Raw genomic sequence first — 25,843 nt, 5'->3', positions numbered from 1 at the left:
ACTACGGGCTTTCTGGCTACAGAAATCCCCTGATCCTCTTGCTGCAATCGTTTAAATACCTCAGACCAAGACAAAACATCCCCCGAGAGGGAGACAGGAACAAACAATTGGAATTTGCATTAACTCAGGTCCCAAGCCTGGGTGGTTTTACAACTCAAAGGGAATAAAGGGTAATTTACATGGAGGACCCTAGGAAAGGGCACTCCCATCACAGTAATCAAGATATCTCTTGACTCTTCGGATCTGTTTGTTCACTTGCATTGACATTTTCATGTAATCATTTTGAGCAGACTGAGTAGAGGGAAGAATGGGTGAAGGGATTTAAAATGAAACAAATGGCCAGAAGGGGAGGAGGTCTCCTGCTCCTCCACTCTGTGGGGTGTCTCGAAGATGCCCGTGTATGTTTGTATTGTCTGTTTCTCAGGAGATCAATGTATCTCAGGTTCTTTCATCCTTGCATATTTAATATAATTTTAACCTCATTGAGGAACTCTTAAGTGATTGATGGTTGTTCATGTCTATGCAATTTAACGTATTGCTGTAAACTTGGGATTCCACATTTCCATTCTCTTAAACTCATTTTTCCCTAACTTTCGATCTTCCTGCAACTTGTGTGAATGTGTGAGTGTGTGCGTTTATGTTTTGGATTAGTTTATAGGTCTTAGATTTATCTAATAAAGCCTTATTCATATTGAAAAGAGAAATATCTTGTGTTTTGTGCTTACAAGTTAATGTCTTAAACTGCCGATCTTGTTACTGTGCTAATTGATAGTGTTTTCACTATAGTTTGGATATCAATATCCAGCGCAGATTTGATGTTAAACGGCTCGTTCAGTGAATCGCAGGGCGTCTCAGTGATCAGCCGTGAAACAGTGATTCTGTTCAAATTACCTTTAAAATCTTAAATGATTCCCTTTGAGCTAAATTGACCTGTTTCCCTTACAGCTAGGCAGAGGGTTAGGGGAAGGGGTATAAAATAGAATTGGGATTGGGCCTATGACCATGGGTTCAACTCCTAGAGAATCATAAACTGATCAAATGTATAACTTCCAATGCAAGTCGTTTTAGATAAAAGCATCTGCCAGATGCACATATGTATATGTAATGCAAATATGTAATTAAAAATACAGGTAAAACACCAGTGAAAAATCAATACAGAAATTTCATTTATGTTAACACACCAGATTGGGTTCTGTTGATTAATAACACTTTCGAGTTTTACTCTTATAAACACGAGACGCACATAATAGTATCCAATTACAGAGTCTCAGCCCTGATGAATGGAGAAGCGTGAAAAAAATCTTTGAGGTGCAATGGTCAAAAATGTCCATCTAGCGCATATTTAATAGAGAAGTTAATTATAAAGCAGCGGAGCTTTGTAAACAGCTCAGAGTAATCATGTCATCTCCATAAGAACAATATGATTGCCAGAACATATTTACCGGGATTTTTTGAAAAGGTCCTGTTCACACATGATCTATTAATGGTAACTTTACCAGAAATTTAACGGTAAAGCCTACATGTGTGAAAGGGGCTAAACTCTTACTCTGTATACGCTGTGAATTTGAATTGCATAACGTCATCTGGACGTTAATCATTTATAAACCTTTGCTCACACAGGCGAATACATCAACCTATGTCTAAATTAGAGATGTTCCGATACCCTTTTTCTCTTCCCGAAACCGATTCCGATACCTGGGCTCATGGTATCGGCCGATACTGAGTACTGATCCGATACCTGGGTGTGTATCTGTATATACAAGTGTATATACTACTAGACCTGTGTAAATTGCTAGAATTATTTTATGGTGTGCTTCAGACTTATCCCTTAATAAAACATGAACAAATACATGGTGAACTACTGTATTTATTACAGTATTTTTATTATCTGACATGAATTTGACAGTAATATTATTTATTTTCTTAAGCGAAAAAGAACTTCAAATGCAGCCAAAAATCTAACACTCTAAACAGTTTTACAATATAACTGTATAAAAAACTGCAACAAATAAGTCTAGGAATATAAAAAATGATATATTAATCAGATAATTTCTTTACAACAAAACAAGTAAAAAACAAGAAACCGTCTAGGCTTAATTATTATTATTAATAGAGACGTATTATTATTAATACGTAGAGACATAGCTAAATCTACTGAAGGCTACAACAGTAGCTTAATATATTGTCAATTTACTAACGTTAAACCGAACATTTATTTTGATGGGTTGCCATGAAGATCTTTGAGTGTCTGTTTATGATATGACAGTTTTCTCAAATGAAACGGTAAATTCTCATGAAGTGACGGTTTATGCGTTCATGTCCTCATATAGCGACACACGGCGAGACTACAAAACAGCGAGCTCCCGCGCATCTGCGCCCGTCACCCCCAGTCTGAAATACTGCTAAACAGTGGACATACTGCTAACCACTGATCTATAATATAGAAGCGGCTTCACTGTGTGTTGGCAGTTTAGAACGCGATGAGCGATCCAGTCATATATGGATAATTGCTGCTAACTCGTTTTCATGTCTTCTTCGCTGCTCTAAACAGGGGTTGCTTGTGGCAACACAGCACAACTTCCTGTGTTTGCAATGCATTCTGATCAGCGAAGAAGAACCGTGCAGCGGTTAGGCAAAGCTAGCGAACATAACTAGGTCTTGTTTAAGAAAATGGTATCGGATCGGTATATGGGTTCATGTACTCGCCAATGCCAGAATTTGTTGTGGTATCGGTGATATTTCCGATACTAGTATCAGAATCGGAACAACTCTAGTCTAAATATGCCATGTATTGTACATCGTGATTTTAAAATAAATGTCTCTGCACGTGGCCAAATATTAAAATGTAATTGATTTAAACATCATTTAATCACACTGTAAAGTGAAACGTCACCAGGCCGTTGGCGCCCTCTGCAGGTGTTTGTTTTAATACATAATGTACTTAAAGGGTTAGTTCACCGAAAAATGAAAATTATGTAATTAATAACTCACCCTCATGTCGTTCCAAACCTGTAAGACCTCCGTTCATCTTCGGAACACAGTTTAAGATATTTTAGATTTAGTCCGAGAGCTCTCAGTCCCTCCATTGAAACTGTGTGTACGCTCTACTGTCCATGTCCAGAAATCCAGAAATGTAATAAAAGCATCTTCAAAGTAGTCCATGTGACATCAGAGGGTCAGTAAGAATTTTTTTAAGCACTGAAAATACATTTTGGTCCAAAAATATCAAAAACTACAAATTTATTCATCATTGTCTTCTCTTCCGTGTCTGTTGAGTTCAGAACAACAGTGTAGTGATGTCCGGTTTGCGAACGAATCATTCGATGTAACCGGATCTTCTTGAACAAGTTCACCAAATCGAACTGAATCGTTTAAAACGGTTCACGTCTCCAATACGCATTAATCCACAAATGACTTAAGCTGTTAACTTTTTTAATGTAGCTGACACGCCCTCTGAGTTAAAACAAACCAATATCCCAGAGTAATTCATGTACTCAAACAGTACACTGACTGAACTGCTGTGAAGAGAGAACTGAAGATGAACACTGAGCCGAGCCAGATAACGAACAAAAGATTGACTCGTTCTCGAGTCAAGAACCGGTTGCATCGGTTTTCGGATCACCAGTAGTTCTTTCGGACAGTTCGATTCAATAAACCGGTTGAAGAAAACGGTTCACCAGTTCTTTTGCGCTCATAGTAATGACTTCGTTTGCGATGATTGCCCTTGATTCAAGCCTTCGGTTTACCTGGGCTCATAAAATTAGCACAGAATCAGTTCAGAATCAATCACCAAAAGAATCAGTTCAGATGCTCTGTGTGTCAGTCTGCTTCACACTGAATCACACATGCGCAGTATCATCAGCTCCTCGGTTCTCGAATCGGACACGTCTGACAGAAACGGTTCTTGACTCGAGAACGAGTCATTATCTGGCTCGGCTCGTTGTTCATCTTCAGTTCTCCCTTCACAGCAGTTCAGTCAGTGTACTGTTTCAGCACATGAATTACTCCAGGATATTGGTTTATTTTTACTCAGAGGGAGTGTCAGCCACATTAAAAAGTTAACAGCTTAAGTCATTTGCAGATTAATGCTTATTGGAGACGTGAACCGTTTTAAACGATTCAGTTCTATTTGGTGAACTAGTTCAAGAAGATCCGGTTACATAGAATGACGCGACTTGTGCGAATAAATCGCGCTATGATCGCGCGTAGTTGGACGCATGAACATTTTGAGTTCATAAGCTTTATTCGCACGTGAAATTAACTTAAGAACAGACGCAAATTCGCATCATGGGGGGGCTTCGGCCAGTTGAGTTAACGCAGCATTTTAACCACCATTTTTATTCGGATAATTTTCTAAATATTACTGTTATCGAAATGTAGTTTTAAAAGTATTTCATGAGAGAATGTAGTTGTTTTAAACTCAAATATGCTGTTTATTTATAAAGACAGCGTCTATTTAAAAACGTGTTTTGCCGATTTTCGGAGGTTGTCTATTCGCGTCTTTACATTAACTTAACATTGAAATCACTCGCGCCAGATGCTCTATTCGCATTTGGTGTGAACACAGCATAAGAGTTGGATAGTGTTCTGTTTATTGTGCAGTAACGTTAGGCCTAATATACAGTTACAGAGATTAGCACTAATGGCCAGGTTTCCCTTTGTTTCTTTTTACTCAAGTTTAAATTTGTTTGCATATTTTGCACTTGATTTTTTTTATATGTTTTTATTTTTATGCATATCATATGGCAGGCTGCAATCTATTGAGTTAAAATAAAAACAACATTTTCTAAAATACTTATAGTGTTTTTATTCTTCAATCAGTTAATATAAACATCTTATATATTAAAGATGTTATAGGATGTAATAGCGTTATAGAACATAAAAAAATAACGTCACAGTTACTTTGCTAATAACTAATTACTTTTACAATGTGGTAACTGAGTTACCAACTCAATTACATTTTGGGAGAAGTAATTTGTAACTGTAACTAATTACCTTTTTAAAGTAAGATGACCAACACTGGTTACAGCCCTAGATTAGGTCTAATATTTCTATATACAACTGCATTGTTTTACTTTTTGCAATTAAAAGACATTCAAGATTTTGTCAAAATATTAAGATATTGTCACGTTCTAGTGAACCAAGTATCTGTATTTTGTTTCATTTTGTGAGCTAAGTGCTAAGTGTCACCTCCCTAGTGTCAATAAGCGGTGATATAGCTCATCATTTTCCAAGCATATGATGCAGCTTTCATTCTTCAGGTCAATCATATATTCATGGAAAAGAAAACTGATTTGAATAAAGAACGCAATACCTTTGCCATAGTATCCTTTCAAATGTAAAAGTTGTTACAGTCTTTGCATGTCTTTGCATGTGCCGCCCCACCCCACCCCCGGTGCTTTAAACCCTGCAGTTCTTTGTTTGATTAAATTTAGATGTCATTTTAGTTTGAGTAAAATGTAAAATAATAATAATAATAATAAATATTACATTATAAAATATTGACAAAATTGGAAGAATAATGTATAAAAAACAAAAAGGAATCTAAACATAAAAAAGACAGCATGTAAACATGAACACTGGTGTCACATCAACGGATTTACACAGGGTGAAAGATAAACAAAAACACAGACAGCAAAGAGATTGGTTTGTTATATTCATATGTAGTGTGTGATGCAGCTGCCAGCATGCATTTTCATAACTCTCTTGTTCTCTTTGTGTGTTGTCTGTGGGAGGTGACCTCTGCTCTCAATCAGCTCTCAATTAGATTAACTCTTGCACCTTCTGTTTCAGCCATATCACATGCAATTGATGCATACACATCAATAAACGTGTTTTTTGTTGTTGTTCTTGTTTTTTTTTTTGTTTTTTTTATGCTTCTATGCAACAATTATCATGTTTCAAATGACAAGTTAGACTTCTGTAAAAGATCAATTCAGTAAGCACCTGCCTAATATTTAAACAGCTTTACGAGGCTGAGCAGAGTGATTGACTTGTAAAACATGGAGTTTCACTGTATTGGCTGGATGAGAATTATGGGGGTTGTTAATTGTATCGGTACACAGAGATTGAGAAAGAAGCCCTGATCAAATACCTATGAGGTTAATGTATCCAGTGAATCATGGTTGAGCACCTTGAAGACTGAAGGGAAGTGTGTGTGTGCATGTGTGACTTGGGACTGATTATGGGAGAGTTGATGTGTGTAATCATAGTCAGTGGATTCTATAAGATATCTGAACATTGTTGCTCTTTGGTACAGTGTGAAGGCTCCATAAATAAAAGCCAATATTTTGTAAAAAAAAAAAAAAAAATTAAATAAATAAATAATAATACTTGGATTTGATGAGGATATAAAAATTATTGCCGGTTTTCCTGCAACCAAAAAACTGCAGCATAATATGCTTTTATTATAATGCAATCATTATATGAACATTGCTTATCAGTTTGAATCAAAAACATTTAGAAATGGTTATTTTCAAACTGTAATTTCTGAATTGAGATTTACAATAATTTTTTATTTTAATTTTTTATAAATATATATATATATATATATATATATATATATATATATATATATATATATATATATATTACTTGTAATACATACATATATACAATGCAAAATATGTTTTCACTTTCAGTAGGAACATTTATTTATCCATTACACCTTATTTGACCCTGACGGTGTGTTTCACATTTTAAGTTTTCAATACATTTACTTACATTTACATTTACATTTAATCCTTTAGCAGATGTTTTTTATGCAAAGCAACATAAAAATGAGTATAATAGAAATAATCAAACCAACAATCAAACAATATGTAAGTGAAATGACAAGTCCTAGTCTAACGCAGTAGACTAAGTTTTTTTTTAATGAATTGAAAGAATAAAAAAGAAAATACAAATTGAATAGATTTTTGTATATAATAAAAAGAAAACAAGTAGATAGAATAGAATAGAGAGTGCTTGTATTCGAGGGTCAAGATTTGCTTGTACTTGCACTGGATAGATAGATAGATAGATAGATAGATAGATAGATAGATAGATAGATAGATAGATAGATAGATAGATAGATAGATAGATAGATAGAATTGTTTTAAACAAACTTTACTAGTTTGACATAATGATCTCCCTATGGTCCCCACTCAGTCAAAATTGACTCTGACTTTAGAAGTGTCTGTGTGGATTATCTTTTGTATCTGAGCAGTGTGTATACAGTATGTGTGTTTTCAGCTTTGTGATGGACAGCCATGGCTGTATAATAAAGCATCATGTTCTTTAATGTGGCTGCTTGGGGCAGGCTTTCCTGTGGCTAGCCGGCTCACGCTCTGGGTTCTGACAGCAGGTGGTGAAAAATGAGCCACACGGTCGACCTTGATCAGCATTGCTGATAACTATAAATCACAGAGAAAACAGCCACTCAAGGCAGGCAGAAGGCATTGGTGGTTCTGTTATATTACAGACTGTCTACTTTGGAGAAGGAAGGGCTATGTGGCAGGTCTTCCCTAAGGATACACATCACTGATCGTGGTTCGATTAAGAGGCTCAGGATGTAATTTACACTGATTCAGTTATGCATGGGGTAATGCCTTAGTGCGGTCAGATGTTGGAGTCAGTTTTGGTTAATTTCAGTCACCTCATTGCTGGTTATTCACTTGAACATTTGATAAAGGACAATACAATACAATAATTAAATGGGGAGGGGGGGGGGGGTTGTGACACAATTCTTAAATATTTTCTTATCTTATGTTAATGCATCATTCATCAGTGCATGTTTTTTTTTTTAAGAAAAACCTCAGACAACAATAAAAATTAAATAATATAAATACAAATGTACTTTTAATTTAAATTAAGAAAATAATTGAACAGACTTGGGTCTGTATTTTTAGAATATTTACTAATTTCAGTAGACAATAATTAGATTACCTACATCCTAAATTAAACATAGCAATTAAATTAAATGTAAGACTTCACACTGCATCCAACTGCTGTAAATGATTATTTGCTGACCGTAATTTTTCCTTTGCTAAGAGCACCAATGATGAAGCAGGCCAGTGAAGCATGGCATCTGGACGGGACCCAAAATTATGTGTTTAAAGCTTGTTTTCCATTGAGGATCAGTCTTTGCTCCAGTGGAACATATATCTAAAATCAATGGAACAGAGGATAATACATCTACTGACTGTACATGTATATACAGTATTTGTGTAGCGAAAATAAAACAACAGCACAGTGTTGTTTTATGCCTTTTCTTACTGTTAAAACATCTAATAAAGAGTAATATTTCATATTTTATAATATTTTACATGCACATATGTTTGCTGCATTTTTCATACAATAAAGCTTTTGCTGGTCAGGCTTCCAAAATGGAGGAGGAGAGAAGGCCTGGAGTATGACAGGCCATGGTGCAGATGGAGGGACCTTAGAGATGTACCCCAGCCTGTGGTACACAGACATCAATAATGGTTGATGTAAGAGACAACAGCTGTGCACCAACTCTTGGTAGCCTCTTAGGCCAGGTAGGAAGTGTTTCAGTGCTCAACGATGTGGCACAAAAGATGCTGACCGCTCCACAGACTCCGGGCAGGGTGGCCACCTATGACCACACCCCAACCGGTAAGGGACGTGTCTCTTATTAGCCTTACTCACCAACAAGGAGCTTCCATCCTTCTTTGGAAAGATGAAGTACTGGCTGTAGAACCCGGACTCTCTGTTGAGGGAAGGGACCACGTCGATGGCCTCCTTCCTCAAAAGAGTGTTTACTTCTTGCTCCATTACTAGGGCCTACTCGGGGCCCACCAGAGTCAGAAGGACCCCATTGAAATGAGGTGCAGGAGAGCTGAATTTGGTAGTCTCTTTCGACAGTGTGCAGGACCCATTGAGACACATTTGGCAGAAGTTTCCATGCTGCCAAATAGTCTACTAAGGGAATCAGTCTCTCAAGACTGATCTCTGGTGTGCCCAAGCTTCAGGACTTCTTGGCTAAGGAAATCTTAGCCTGAAGGATGGTCCACAGATCCGGCTTCAACTTCAAAGTCCCTGACCTAGAGCATCACTGATCTTGGTCCTGCTGCAGAGGAGCGCAAGAGGTGATGCTCTGTTTTTGTTGTTCCCGGTATGAGGAGCCTGTATACGAGAAGCTAGAGAGCAGCAACGGAGGAACCACTGGAATCCCGCTGCTTGTTTATGGGCCTCCTGGAACCTGTCAATGACAAAATTGATGGTGTTGCCGAACAGACCAGAAGGCGCAAGTGGGGTGTCCATGAGGAAGACCTTGTCCTTTTCTCTGATCTCAGACAGGGTCAACCACAAATCCCTCTCCACGGCAAACATGGCTGCCATAGACCTGCCGATGGTGTGGGCGGTCTCTTTGGTGGCACAGAGAGAGAAAACGGTTGTTCTGCAGTGATATCCTCCGACTTAATCACCTCACCCTCGTCTAGCTCCTTCAGCAGGTTGGCTTGGTATGCTTGTAACACTGCCTGCCATAGTGTGCAAACACGCACCAGCCGCTGCCGTGTATCCTTTGCCCACCAAACTAGATGTTATACGCAGCGGCTTGGAGGGCAGTGCCGTGGTTTTCAGGGACGATGCCAGAACCGAGGCATCTGTTCGACCCGAGGCATACAAAAAAGTATTCATCCAGCTTGCTTTTCTGTGGTTCAACCTGTTTTTTCGATGAGGTACTACCTTCATCAGCTCCTCAGAATGGGGAGACAGGAGGGGGGAACCCCCTGCCTCATCGACAGCCTCCACATCGCACCCTTAGGAGGAAGAAAGGCGGAGTGCCAAGGCCTCTCTCCAGGGGGAAGAAACACAGTGCGGGCTTCCAATCCCTGAGAGGGGTGCTAGATCTGGTGGATGAAGAAGAAAATAGGGACTCGCCCCATCTCCATTCCCTCGACCGCAATCGACCAAAGTCGTGGGGAATGCTGATCATGGCTTCCTCCTCAAAAGAGCCTTCCGGTACAAAGTGTCCACAGTGAGAGGCGTTCACAGTGCAGACAGACGAGAGCTCAGCTGACTCAGCATGCTTTGCTCCCAAACAAACCCCGCATAAACTATGTGTATCCCCATCTGTGATGTGGCAAGGACAGGGAGGAACACACAGTCAATAGTGGTGCTTGTTTCCGCCCATATGTTTGCTTTTGCTGGCTGATTTAGGGAAGATAATGCAGCAACGGGAACCGCACGTGCTTTTAAGCTTCCTGGTCTATATGTCACCCCGCCCTTTATGTCTCCCCCATTCATTGGACTGATTACACATGTGATTCAGAACATGATCATGCTGAAGGTGTTCCCATAGCGTTTTCCGATATATATATATATATATATATATATATATATATGTATATATATATAAACCAATATGATAAAGATATATGTGATGTGACTTATAAATGCCATGTTTATAAAATTAATAAAAAAATTGATTAACATTTAACATATGTAATCAGTTTTTTAGTCATCCCAAATTACATGAAAAGCATTATTAACAAATTGGACAAGTAAGTAACAATAGAGCATGCAATTGTGTATTAACCATAATATGTATCCATTAGCAAACATGTTTTCTCACAAAACCAGATAAAGCTTATTCCACATACAGTGCAGACAATTGACTGAGCTTTGAAACTGTGTTGTCTTATTGTCTTTATTTGAGATATTTCCAAGTTCCGCAAGTTGGAATTACGTCATAAAGACTTTAAAGTATTAAAAAAAATTATGTCTGCATATTGACAAAGGACATTTTCTTACTAGTTGTTTTTTAGTATTAGATAAAACAGTTAAAAGTGACAAGAAACTATTAAGGATACAGAAGTCATGATGTTGTACTAACTGAAACCAAAATCAATTAGCTACTATAAATTACTATTGACTACTATTGTTTTATCATGGTATATGTTATAAAAGCAATGACAATGCTATAGGCTGAAATTCAGGGAACTGAATGACATCAATCTCAATTCTGTATTATGCGACACTCGGATAGGTGGATCACCTATTTCAATTGATAGCATTTTGCATAATTTATAATTGCATTTATTTTAATGTCTGTCCTGAGCCGGGGGGCAGCTGTGGTTTAAGGTGGATTTACAGCACAGCAAATTTCCATTCTTCTGTGGATCACTTTGTTTCTCCAGCCCTAGCAGGCACACCTTGCAGCAAATTACCTGTACAAGAAGAAGAAATCAATTTAATCAAGAGCATTTACGCAGGATCTAGTCTAAAGAAAAAGAGGCATGCTACGTAATCATCAGAATGTATTCCCTGCTCTGCGTGTAGTGTCTTTTAGCACAGCACAGATGTGAGTACCGAGTGTGTGCTGATGCTCACGTGCATTCTATATGTCAGAACTGATTTGTGTAAAAAATCTCCTACCAATGTGTTTTCAGAAAAAAGGTTATGCATAGTCAGCACAGCATTGACAAGCAGTCATTTTTCCACAAAGGTGCTGACAGTTGAATGTTGAACATGGGCACAACTTTGTTCATTTCAGGGGTCTGAGAATGGTTTGCAGGTATTTTAGAGCATAACTCTTGGTCCAGAGAAATCCATGCCGAACCAGTGAACTGCAAAATACAATTTTCCGGTAAAACCTTATAAAAGACCATTTCTCACTATTAGCATACATATAACTAGTGTATTGGCTGTTTTTTAGTACTTATAAAGCATATATTGATGCCTTATTCTGCATTTTCATATTTTAAATCAACAACTACATTACTGACTGGTTTATTGAGGCAAAAGTCCTATAGTTAATAGTTAGTTAACAGTAAGAATATAACAGAGTGTGTGTGTGTGTGTATATATATATATATATATATATATATATATATATATATATATATATACATACACACACACACACACACACACACACACAAAGTGTTTTGTGGTTCTCAAATCTGATGGGTGAGAGGGTTCCAATATTCCAGTAATAACAGAGCTCTATCTGTTTCACCACTTGTGTCACTCTGGTTGCAGTATTTCTGACGGATAGTGTAATGGTGGACACTTAAATCCATTAGAATTTTATAAATAATACCGTTTTTGTGTCTTTTTTAAAAGTTTATTACGTGAGAATGCACTTGTTTAGATTTCAGGTATGTGGTTTGTTAAAGAAAACATCTATTTAAAAATAATTGCTTCAAAGTTTTCGGAGATGTTAGACTCGGCCAGTTCTAAAATACTAGAATGCTTCATTATATTCCTCAGCAACGAGGGGTTTTTGAGGTAACTTCTCACAGCTTCATTGTATGTAGTGAGATGCACAGATGCTGGTAATGTACATACAACCATCATCTCTCTCTCGCTCTCTGTCTCTCTCTGTCTCGCGATAAGTCGGCAATTAATTCAGATAAATGCTATAATTAATTCAAATAAATGTAATCTTACCACACTATTTCATCTCTGTGTCTGATTTGAAGCAGGCAGAATGCTAGCACTAATGAAATGTAAATTATAAAAATAACATAAATTTTTACCCTTCCGGTCAAGTATTGCCCTGCAAGCATCATTTATAGCTTTAACTTGTCAATCCTGGCCATTGACCATGTTTTAAGTGGGATAATGAATGCATGGCTAGCTGTGCATTAAATTATTATAATACTCTTCGCTGAGATAACCACCCTCCGCTTTGCTTCGGGTGGTTCTTGGTCTTGCATTACCCCTTACATAGACAGTGTGGTCACATGGTGTGAATGGAAAGTGGACTTAAAAAAAAAAAAAAAACTTTTTAATTTATTATTTTGACCTGTCTGAGCAGAGTCCAAATGTACTTAGAGGTTATAATCATTCACATGCCTTCATTATTTATAGAAGCAGCAGCCTTCAATAGCACTGCTGCTCTCCGGCCCTTTGAAAATAAAACTTGCTCAGAGAGAGTGAGCAAAGGAAAATAATTAACTGTGATTTAATGTGTGATGAGATTGTATGAGGCTAAGAAGGAAATCAACAATCACAAGCTGAAAGGTGACCATGCTTCACCATCTCTGCAGAATCTCACTAGCGTCTCTGTTCAGTGACGTCTGAACGCCCTTGTGCACTGCAGCTAAATACAGTTCTCTTGTGAGTTTTGTAAACATTTCCAGTTATTTACCAGGAGTGATTATTTCATTTTACAATCAAATTGACATCTGAATTAATCAAAAAGAGATTTTCCTGAATTTCACATATGCACAAAACCAAACTCAAAATGTGAGAGCAGTGACCTAAACAGGTCAGCCATTTTAATTTTAATTATAAAATAGTCCACAATCATAAGATAAATGAATGGTTTCACAGCAAATGCACATTTATTTTCATTTCATTTTTTTTTTTTTTTTTTTTTACATTTACAGCTAATGTGGTATGTAAACATTGTATCTTGTTAAATTAATTTGCACATTGCAAATAAATGAATAAAATTACTGTAATAAAAATCTACTCTGTGAAAAACAAAAATACAGTGTAGCATGCTATTTCAAATATGGTAGTAATAAAAAATATATACTAAAGTGCAAACTGGGACACTTAATTTCATGTTAATTGCAATTAAAGGAAACATTTTGGTTTAAATTCATATTCATTCAAATTCATAAATTCATATATAATTCATTCATGCACTTATCTTAACTTTAGAATGCTTTTTTGACCCACTTAAAGAGGGTGCACATACATCTTTATGCATAATTTCATAATTACTATTATTGTTTTAGAAAAAAAATTGTACATTGCCCAATGACATGTATTTAATTTCAATTTCATTTCTATTTGAATTATATTTAAATATAATTGTAATTGCACATTTGTAATGAAGTTGCAATTTGAGAATAATTTACCATATTCTCTTTCAGTTCACTTAAGTAGCAGTTTATTTCATTTATATAACACTATCTGCAACAGTTTATATATATATATATATATATATATATATATATATATATATATATATATATATATATCGATGCACGGGTCAATGTATTAATAACCCGCACCCGACCGATGTTTTCAACTAACCTGCCCGCAGCTCGGACCTCAAAAAAAGGAAAAGAAAATATTGTACCCGACCCGCTTCCTGACCCGCATTTTTTAAAAGTAGTAAATGCTCATCATAGCATCATTGGGCCATATAGGAACTAGGCAAAAAACAAACAAACAAACAACCAAAAAAAAGCATTAATATATTCTAATTTGTCAAGAATTATATATAAAAAAAATCATCAATAAGCTCATCATTTGTTGTAAAATAGTCTAGTCTGGCTATGTCTATTTTGATGTTTCTGTTCAGAAGACAGTGAGGCTCAGGTTTGTTCCGATCAGAGCTCGTGAGCAGAGAGCGCATTTCTCCATATATTACGCTCCGCTCGCTCATTCCGTGGGGTCTCGCTCAACCCAGAATGGCCTGCTGGTTCGAAAATATGCAAGGAGACATTTAATTGTTTATTAATAAACTGGTGTTTTCTGTGTCGCTGCAAAGATGAAGTTGACGATGCGGACTCACCATGAACCCCAGAGAGAAATGCACATTTCATATGGATTTCATATTCAGAGAGTAGCCTATTTATTTTGGTTTTAATATTTTCGTTTGAAATTAGACATTTCAAGCTTTCTGTAATATATAGCCTATATTTCTCAAATCTGTGAGGCACAAGCTGAGTTTCAGCGTTCTCCAGTTCACATGCCATGCAAGTGATCGTGCCGGCGCCTCATTACATTATCTGCTATTTATTTGCTTCTTATTTATTAAATACAGGCAATTGATTGATAAAACATTGATCAAAATTAAGATACAAAATGAAAATTTTTTAAAAAAAGTTTTCTATAAAACAAAACTTAATGAAGTTGTCAAAATCATGTTTTACCAAAAACAGTGCTGTTGCTCCCCAGTCTTCACCTTTTCTCTTGCCGCCTCCATATCTACCTGCAGACTGAGCTTGTGCGTCATCTTCGTGCCAGTTATTCAGCCAATAAAGTGTAGGCCTATGTATTTCAAAATTGTGTCTTGTACTATATTAATTACAAAGGTTTAATTGGGATCTTTATTTCAAACGACCCGACCGACCGCGACCCGAATGTCATTAAAAATATTTTTGGATGACTAGTAACCTCGGGCAACCACGGGTGACCGCAGGCACCCGCTCATTTTGGATCAACCCGCGCATCACTGATATATATATATATATATATGATTTAAGTACTTCTTTACACAAGGTTGTCCAATTTGTTAATTAATTTAACCAAAATGCAGTTGTATGTATTTGACATGTATGTGGGCTTATACAGATGTTTGTGGCCAAAAGGAGACTTTTTTATTTTGTACTCACAGAATGATAAATTAGGGTATTCACGTCCACAAAAAAAATGCGGTTGTCACTCGTGTACGTGTACATGACCAACATAAATCAAGCACAGATACAGAAATAAAGACCTGCTGTCAGATGAACATATGTGGAAGAATAAGATCCGAGAAAGAAGCTTGTCCTAGAACAAATTGAGACAGAAAGGACTGATAAAGAAAGAGCAGGGTAAAGAATGATGAAAGAATCATGCTTAGGGGTGTGTAAGAGAGGACAAGAGGGGAAACGAAAGATAGGAAGAAAGTGAAGGTGAGTGAGTTATGCCCTGAAGAACAAAGAACCAGAGCAAAAGGTGAGTGCTGTGTTTGAGTGAGTGACTCCAGGCTCCACTGCAGGAAGTGTTACGTGCCAGTTCCTGCTGCTCTCCTCCATCAAAACACTGAGAGAGCACAGGAGAGATGCTGGGTTTGCAGGAGCCAGGAGACTCAGAGTTCACAATTTTTACTGACAGGAATGAGGTGAAAAGAAATTTCTTTGTAGCAAAAACCAGAGGAAACAGAGAGCATATGAAATGACATGAAAACCTCCCACCTAGGCAACGTGTTTAGATATGCACTCATGACAGCCGTTCCAAACAGCAGGAACCAAAATAATGCTGCCTTATAATAAGTTACTTTGTTTTTTACCCAGAAATTAGGGCAGCGTTGATTTTATCATTTTATGTATAAGGCAAAAAAAAAAAAAAAGATCAGTGAAAAGTTTAATCTATGATAGACAGAGTCAAGGGAAATATCAGTTTCAACTAGATTTGCATTTCCCAAAGGAAAATACCAGTGTTAGCAAGGCAGCAAAATAGCATTGTTGAAGGTTTAGGTGAGATTTTTGGAATTAAATTTGGTTCAATAAAAATGAACGAAACTTTATAAAACTGAACGTAACTTTTTCAGAAACGATCAAAAATATGCCATTAAAAAAAGAAGAAAAACACAATGAAAATGAAAAAAAAATGAAATTTAACAGGCTCTTCAAATATACTTCATTCTTTGTTAATGTTTTTCAGAGATTTGTTTTCGCTAATCGTGGATTTTGAATGCATTGCCACAGATTTCGCTTACGCTTTGCAGTTTCTTCGTTTGGTGTTTTGACACAAACTTCTCGTGGGGGCGGGCTTAACAGTGATCTACTCTGATTGGATAGTGAGCTTTTGATTGACAGGTGCTCTCTGACTGGGAAGTACAGACGCCACTCAGTGGTTTCCTTTATTACCATTTACAACTTTTGCAAAGTTCTTTTTGTGTGCTACAGCGGTTATTGGAGTTGTCACACTATAATCTTGACACAATCCATAATTGAAATATTAAGTACACATTTTGCAAAAATCGGACTGATACAATTTTGATTTGATACAACAAATAACATTGTTTTAATCTTTCTGAAATCAATGTGAAACTTAAAATGTAAAAATAGAATTTTTACATTTTTAATTAAATTTGATTAGTTAAACAGTGTTTTTGTGACTCACTTTAGTATTACTAAAGTTCACGTTTATATGCAATTTCATCATTACTTCTATAAAAAAAAAATGCTGAATGTAGTCAACTGACAACCATTTATAAGCTAAAATGCAGTGTAATGCCAATTACCTTTAAACTTTAATTATCCACATGAACTAGTAACTATGATAAACCTGAAAGTAATCAAGACAGTGAACTAATGACAAAACAGAACTGAGATCCACCTGACAAGACAACAAACCAATTAAAAACATAACACATGAACCAAAGGATGCATATAAGAAGATCACATGTGGAGCACAATCACATGACAAAACATGAGCTAGCGGCGGGGACTGAGAGGCGGTTCAAACTGAGGACAGTTAGAATTCTCCGATGAGCTCAGAGGAGTCCCAGAGAATGAATGATATGAGGAGAAGTGTGTTTAGAGCACTCCTGTCCGAATGTGTGATGGATAGAGTGTGAGAGATGAATGAGAGCAGAGGGGAAGAGGACGCTTGATGAGGTTCTGATCTGAAACGTACGGCCCGACATCAGGTCAGAGGAAGAGCAAGAAAGTAGGAATTTGTCAAGTTGACAAATGATTGTTCTGGCATCTTATCAGCTCGCCAGTCAATTCCAGCCATGGAAATAAGAGTGAAGGGCACCTTTTTTCCAGCAATCACCATAAAATGAGCACATTTAACATTCAGAGCATTACAACAATCATTAAATGAAAAAAAACACACTTTATGCCATTATTATTCATCATGCAATGCATTAAACAACTCATGTTTTATATCCATCTCAGATTATTTACTTCATAGTAATTCCATTTTTTGTATCTACAGCATAAAAATGACTAATTGCGTTCCATCTGACCTCAGCGATCTGACCCATTAGAACTGCAGCGCTTTCAGTGCCTTCCACTTTAGCTTTAATGTGATTGTGATGGTAATTGTGTCACCTCTTATCACCGATTAGTTATGCAAGCGAGATAAAAAAGCCTTTGTATACCATTCCCCTAATCCGCAATTAAAAGTGGCGATGGGGCGGTTGGCGTTCTTCTCAACAAGGGCTGTGTGCTGCATTCCAGATCTCTCAAAGAGCTTTTTACTGATGTCCTTGCCAAAGTCATCGTCACATGTGGAAAACCAAAAAATGAAAAGTTTTATCATTCCTTTTCAACTGTCAGCCCCCCGGTACAGCTAGAGAGCACTGAGGGGCACATTCATGACTAGATTATTGACAAAGAGCAAGTGAGAGAGTAATTCCTCCTTGACTTTTTATCCCACTAACTCCCATCCTCTGATCCTCTCTCTTTAGGTAATGAGCTCCTCTATCGTACCCGTGAAGGTGATGTGGTCCGCTTTAACATGGAGACCAACGAGAGTACAATCCTGGTCACAAACAGGAAGTTTGTAAGTGTTTTGCTTAAACTCTTTCTTCCACATAAAATTTTAAAAACGGTTTGGGAAAAGTTCACCCCAAAATGAAAATGTGCTGAGCATCTACTCACCCAGGTCATCTAAGATAGAGATGAGTTAGTTTATTTCCTCAGAGGAGATTTGGAGAAATTTAGCATTACATCACTTGCTCACCAATGGATCCTCTGCAATGAATGGGTGCTGAATGAAGTATTTAATGGTTGATGAAAACATTGCAGTAATCCACAAGTAATCCACACAATGCCAGTCCATCAATCAACACTCCAACAAAAACATGCATATTTGTAATATAATCCATCAAGATGTTTTCAATTTCAAACCATCCAACTGAAATATGAATTGTCTATACATAATATCACTTTCTCCAGTGAAAAAATAGTCTCATCTAAATCTGGAAAGAAATGCACAGTTCATGAACTGTTTAAAAGTCAAAACAGTCCAAAACTTCTAAACGCCTTTTTTGTCCAGGATGGGGACACTGTTCAAGTTAAAAAGTCTTAATGATGGATTTGTTTCTTACAATCATGCAGCTTTTCACTTTACAGGACATTAATTGATCTACCATAGTCATGTGGATTAGCAAGTGATGTAATGCTAAATTTCTCCAGTTGTTTCGATGAAGAAGCAAACTCATCTACATCATGCAATTTTTATGAAAAACTATTTTACCACTTTTAGAACATTTGAACCATTTTTTATATACCAATACACTCAAGTGTACTACAAGTGGTAATTAAATACATTTTTAATACAGAGATAGTATGTTAAAGCACATTTTAATTCATATTCATAGTGTCTAAAATTCAAATCAGTTGAGTACACATGGATATTCCTTCCGATTACCTTAAGTACTGCAAAATATGTTAGTATATTAAGCACAAAATTAATTTATGAAAATAGAGCACTTTAAAGTACATTATGAAAGTGCACATTTTTTCACCTGGGAAATATTCCTATGAGTACCTGAAAATCTAAATTGTTACTATTTGTGAACGATTCATCTGTTCCAAAAAGTGATTCCAAAAAGTATTAAATCACAATTAAAAATGTATTTTCTCTTCACCAGCTTAATTTCGTTTATAATTTTTGGTCATTTACTTCTAATCATCTGGTGTTTTGATGATTTTAAGTATATGTATGAAGTTAGTTCTCCTGAAGTTCACACAGGTATATATGTATAAGCAACTGTACTTCCAGATAATATAATATTAATGAAATTTACTATACTCTTAAAGGGAAAGTTCACCCAAAAATGAAAATGATGACATTAATGACTCACCCTCATGTCGTTCCAAACCCGTAAGACCTCCGTTCATCTTCAGAACACAGTTGTAGTTTTTGTTATTTTTAGATCAAAATTTATTTTCTATGCTTCAACAAATTCTAACTGACCCTCTTATGTCACATGGATTACTTTGATGATGTTTTTATTACCTTTCTGGACATCGACAGTATACAGTAAGTAGACATTCAAAAGGCCCTTTTTACCGCCGCGGGTACCGCCGCCGCTGCGTTTGTAAAGTGCATTTGCAGCTTTTGACCGCTGAGTGGCGCTTTAACCACAAGTTATCAAACAAGCGCATCAAAGCACATTTTCGCAAATAGACGTCAGTTTTGCCTCGCTGATGTGTTACATTTGACTGCTTCAGTCACGGAAAATGAAAGAAAAACACTATAGTTTAAATATTTAATATATTTAATATTCACAGATGAAAGTTTGGTATTTATGAAGTTATGTGCATTTCTTAGAACGAATTCAAGCAGGATAAATGTCAAGCCTGTGCCTGAGTCTGTGCTTATATTTTCTAAGCTACATGGTATTAAACCATATTTTATATTTGACACTTTTAAAAGGTGTGCAGTATTATTTATATTATATTAATTATGCGTTATATTATTCAAAAGAAATTGTGGTTTAGTTTGCATCTGAGCATTGCAAGTGGTAGCCTATTTTAGGGGGGTAGGCTACATGTATTAATATGCAAAATGTCAATATTTTCATATATTATGCCTATATTTTTATTTATATTTTAAATATAAATATAATCTTTCCTTTAATAAAACAACATGCATTTTTGTTTATTCGTTACCTGTCCTTTATTTTGACATAACTTATTGGTAAAAAGACATTTCTCTGTAAACTGATTTAAGAAATTGTTGCATGTTTAAACGTGAAGCACTGTATAATTTAGTTCCCATTATTTAGGCCTAATTTGCCTAAAACAAGAAACGAATAAAATTAAACCTGCACAATTAAATCTTTGAAACTCTAAAAAATGGACAGATTAATAAAACGTCCTCACGATTAAACTCAAGTTCTCTCATTATAATCAACAAAATTCACACTATGTAAAAAAGTGCTAGTAATTGACAACTTAAGTGATTTTAAAAAGGTAGCCTTCTTGCTTTTAAAGTTGGGCAATAGCATATGGCCTAAAAAAGATGATTAAAAAAAACAGTAATGTTATTACCTTAATGCTGGAAAGACCTTTATTTTTATTTATTTATTTATTTAATACTAGCCCATCATGCATCTAACCATCCAAGAGCTGTTCAGATTAAAACTGGCAGCTCCGCAGTGAGTCAGTGTCATGGACGGAGGACCTGTTAATATATTTTCTAGTCTATATTTTCATCTCGTTATGCCGCTGGTTTATGGAGCCAAAAGAGTCTCAATAAAGATAAATGCACACACTACATTCACATATGCACACATAGGATTCATACATGCACACACATAATTCATAAATACACACACAGGATACACAAATGCGCACAAAATTCACAAATGCACACACAAAATTTAAAAAGCACAGAAGATTCACAAATGCTTACAAAATTCAGAAATGCACACAAAATTCAGAAATACACACACAATTCAGAAATGCAAACAACATTTACAAATGCGCTCAAGATTCACAAATGCACAGGACAAGATTCAGAAATGTATTTCTGATGCACACACACATAACTCTTGATTTACAAACTGCTTGCTAGGTCTGTGAACTTCACTGCATTTGTGTGTGAATTTTGAGACTCCCCTGACTTGGCTCGACACACAAATGCCTTTTTTTAAACAGGGAATGATCTGCAACCAATCAGATATCTCCCTTCTTTTAGCCAATCACAAGAATGCACCCCACGTGGGGGATTTTTTACTTATAAGCCAATCAGCGAACGACTCACTTTCCTCAGCGAACAACTCACTTTCCTCACGCAGCGGACAACTCGCTTTCCTCAGCGAATGACTCACTTACCTCACGCAGCCGGCGACCCACTTTGCGCAGCCGGACACCCACTTTGCGCAGCAGGAGACTCACTTTCCGCAGCCGGAGAGTCACTTTCCTCTCGCAGCGAACGACTCACTTTCCTCACGAGTCATGCAGCGAATGACTCACTTTCCTCTCGCAGCGAACGACTCATTTTCCTCACGCAGCAAACGATTCACTTTCCTCACGAGTCACGCAGCGAACGACTCACTTTCCTCACGCACCCGGAGACCCACTTTTCGCAGTCGGAGAGTCACTTTCCTCTCGCAGCGGACCACTGACTCTCTCTTCATGTAGGGAATGAATATTATAATTAAAGTGACTTCTATATTGCATCCAAAAGAATATTTAGATATATTTAAATATTCAAAAAGTTGTAATTTTTTTTTTACTTTCATTAAAATATTTCAATAAAATGAAATAATTGCCTATTGCAAATTTATGAATCCATGGTTAACTTTTTTTCTGCAGTCACTGGGCTATATGTATTGAGACATTTTTAAATTTATATTTAGTAAAAAATAATAAAAAATAAACCTGAATTGTAATCTAAACATCTGTATTTTCATACAATTTCATAAATAAGTAGGCTATAATATGCTGCACCACAGGCAGGCGCTGTGTGAACGCGTTTATGTCATTGGTTTATAAGTAAACAATCCCCCACGTGGAGTGCGTTCTTGTGATTGGCTAAAAGAAGGGAGATATCTGATTGGTTGCAGATCATTCCCTGTTTAAAAAAGGCATTTGTGTGTCGAGCCAAGTCAGGGGAGTTTCAAAATTCACAAACAAATGCAGTAAAGTTCACAGACCGCAAGCAGTTTGTAAATCAAGATATATGTGTGTGTGCATCAGAAATACATTTCTGAATCTTGTCCTGTGCATTTGTGAATCTTGAGTGCATTTGTAAATGTTGTTTGCATTTCTGAATTGTGTGTGTATTTCTGAATTTTGTGTGCATTTCTGAATTTTGTAAGCATTTGTGAATCTTCAGTGCTTTTTAAATTTTGTGTGTGCATTTGTAAATTTTGTGCGCATTTGTGTATCCTGTGTTTGTATGTATGAATCATTTGTGTGCATGTATGAATCCTGTGTGTGCATATGTGAATGTAGTGTGTGCATTTATCTTTATTGAGACTCTTTTGGCTCCATACTGGTTTAGTTTTTTTTTTTTTTCTTATAGAACTTATTTGTAAATAGAGCAGACACTTTCTGTGTGTCTACACCAGACACAAGAGTTGTCATCTGTGCCCCACAGCGAAAAGTGTGTCTAAACTCGATGACATCACACTACAGTGTCAAATCATCTGAATACAGTATCAGTACATTTCATCATAAACAGAACGAGCATCAGTTCACTGATGGGGATCGTGTCCAGTGTATCCATCACTGTGTTCTGTTGTCTTTTGTCTTCATTTCGCCAGGTGAAACGTCTCTCTCACTCACAGCAGAGTCTGTTAGCAGCAACAACTTCCCCTCTGCGTGTACTGATACCAGAAACACGCTCCACCTTTACTCCGTGAATAAAGTATTTCAGTATCTTTGAAATGTTATGTTCATAAGTAGCATATAAAATAATAATAAAAAAAAAACAGTAGAGTTTCAAAGTGGCTTAAGCTATTTTATGTAAACTTTTTTCCCTATTTCACATGCCAAACTAATAACATTGTAAGCATTAAATCTTAAATTGCTGCTTTCTGCTGTGAACATTTTGTTTGGGATGAAAATAACAGTACATTTTTGTCAGTTATTTTATCTAAACAGATCGATTAACTTCAAGATTTCAAAATCAGATAGCATGCTGATAATGTAGTAGCACTGTAACATTACATTTGTTTGAATGCATTATTGCAAAAGCAATTGCTTGTGAATCTGTTTAAATCATGCTTTAACCCGAAAGTAATCAGTAAAAGAAACAGACAAACTCTTAACATCCTGCTCGACTCTTGCAGTCATTGTAACCTTCTGATCAAGCTATAGCTAAATATATTTAACATGAATTCTTGCTGAATATGCAGTTATATTATGGGCTGTTGGCATGAACTGTACTAGTGATGGAGCGCTCTTGAAGCGAGTGCAAACCACAACGCTCATATTCAAGTGTTTGTGCAAAAATTATTAATGTGCATTAATGACAGGGAGGCGCCGTCTCATCACTTTAATTTTTTCCTGATAATGAATTTATAATTTTTTTAATTAACATAATATCGTGGTGTCTCACATACATTAAAAATATATCTACAGAAAGCTTGAAATGTTTTTTAAACGAAAACGAATTGTGTAATTGGTGAATGTTGCATTTCTCTCGTCGGAAAGAGCCAGCACTGTGAATTTCATCTTGCAGCCCACAAGAAAACATTTGTTTATTAATAAATAATTAAAATGTCTCATTTTTCACAATTATTACGCTACTTCTGCATGTTCTTTGTTGCAAACTTAATGCATGTGCTTGAGCGCGGAATATATTAAGATTTGATTATGTAAATTTAATATAAACCTCTGATTAGTTGCATATAACAAACGAACGACTAGAACTAGAAAAATCTTATGTGGGGCCAGACCATTTTTTAGTCTATAACCAAAACAACAGTCCTATATAAACCAGTTCAGCAAGTGAAAGCCTAATAAAACACTGTCCATATGAAAGAGCAATTCACACCTTTATCTCGACCCCCACAAGTCATACATAACTATCTTTGGTTTAAAAAAAAAACTTCAGGTTCCATATGCAGAGCGAAATGGGAACGGTCCAGCATTTAGCAATAATTAGTATTAACTCTGTTATTATTCTTGATTTTTCAAACTACCAACACTTTGCATTTTTGAATTATGCCTTATTCACTGTAAACAGCAGCCGTTCACCAGACATTCACTTTGACATTTAGCACTTTGACACTTTTGACATTTGTTAATTATGATTTTATTTCCATCTATACTGAAATACGTGTGAACTACACAGCCATTTTACCTCATGAATAATAGTTAAGCTTCAAATGGGCAACATCACGAATATGGAAACGTTAGGATTTCTCTCGAATGAGAAAGCCCAACCTTACCTTATGCTTAGCTTTAAATTATTATTATTTTTTTTATTACTAAGCCTATATTATTATATACTGCAATTTTATTTATCCATTAGAATTATATATTTTTAATTCTTGTTTTGTTCTGATAAATTTGTTAAATTTAAAGGATTTGTTGCAAAGTGAAGGGAACTAAAAATATCCTGTTGGTACATTATAACATTATTAGGCCAGCCGTTATTATTTCTAAATGTAATATAATGCAACTTATACCTGACTTATATTTTTTCATCTCACAAACTCTGATTTATTTTTTAGTGTGTTAAAAAAAATAAAAAGAAAGAAAACATCCAGCAAATGAAAATAGGCGATTAATCCGTTAAAATTTGTTACTCTGGGTTAACAGTAATTATAATTATTTTATACTTCAGAACAGAGCCTGGGCCTAATCTAGGCTATCCAGGTTTTTTTAATTTTTTTTTTTTTTTTCATTGTATCTGAAAATGACTTCGTTCATCACATTCACTTAATGCGCTCTGGCGCAAATCAGCCTCCCGCGATGCTCAGCTGTGGACGATTTAAAAATGTTTGATGTAAAGGTTGCTGTCCCATTTTATACAGGAATTGTTCATTTTAAAAAATCTAATTATATTGTTAGTTCTAATTATATTGTTAACACAAGTTCATTTAGGCTATTTAACATGCACTGTGATATTTTACCCTTTTTTACTTATAAACTCCTTGAGAATTTAAAGTTAGTTTTATAGTATTTAAATTCAAGTTAAAAAAAAAAGGTTTAATTTCTTAAATTATTTTTATTAATTAATAATATGTTATCATGTTTATTCTTTTAGAAAATACCTTATTATTTAAGAAAATAAAGGAAAAAAATAAGGGACGATCCGAATATTTGTTTCGCTTCACCTATTTATGTAGGCTACAATTATTCAAAAAATAAATAAATAAATAAAATAAAATAATTTCATTAAAAAATACCATTGGCCTTATATTTATTTACTGTTTAATAAAAATAGCTTATGATCCTTTCTTTAAAGGTCTTCTTTTAATTTTTGTTGAGTAGACTGTAGACTATCCTACATTTTGAAATTAACAAATTGTACATTTTTTTAAGTTTTTTTTTTTTAAATGTTACAATGTTATATCATAATGTTTTTGTTGTTTTACTTCCTTCTTTTATCTCATTTTACAATTACATTCATTTCGCAATCCATCCCTTTGCGCCACCTGGCAATAGTTTTGCGAGTGATTTTAACACGCGACTGAATTACAGTTACAGCCACGGCATCGCGGCGGCGGTAATGCCCAATT

At 35.8% G+C, this 25,843-nt stretch overlaps 1 protein-coding gene across 5 annotated transcripts in view; it reads left to right on the top strand.

Moving 5' to 3' along the window:
* The window catches only part of dpp6a (dipeptidyl-peptidase 6a), a 474,280-nt gene that overhangs the window by 376,220 nt on the left and 72,217 nt on the right, over positions 1 to 25,843 (top strand). For all 5 annotated transcript variants that reach the window (XM_059524369.1, XM_059524368.1, XM_059524372.1 and 2 more), the window contains one exon: positions 18,101 to 18,195. In XM_059524369.1, the coding sequence (XP_059380352.1) occupies positions 18,101 to 18,195 (95 nt within the window). The remainder of the gene's footprint in view (positions 1 to 18,100; positions 18,196 to 25,843) is intronic.

This window comes from Carassius carassius, chromosome 35 (assembly GCF_963082965.1).
Source record: "Carassius carassius chromosome 35, fCarCar2.1, whole genome shotgun sequence".
In the NCBI taxonomy this organism is placed as follows: domain Eukaryota; kingdom Metazoa; phylum Chordata; class Actinopteri; order Cypriniformes; family Cyprinidae; genus Carassius; species Carassius carassius.
This window is presented reverse-complemented; position numbering and strand designations above follow the sequence as displayed.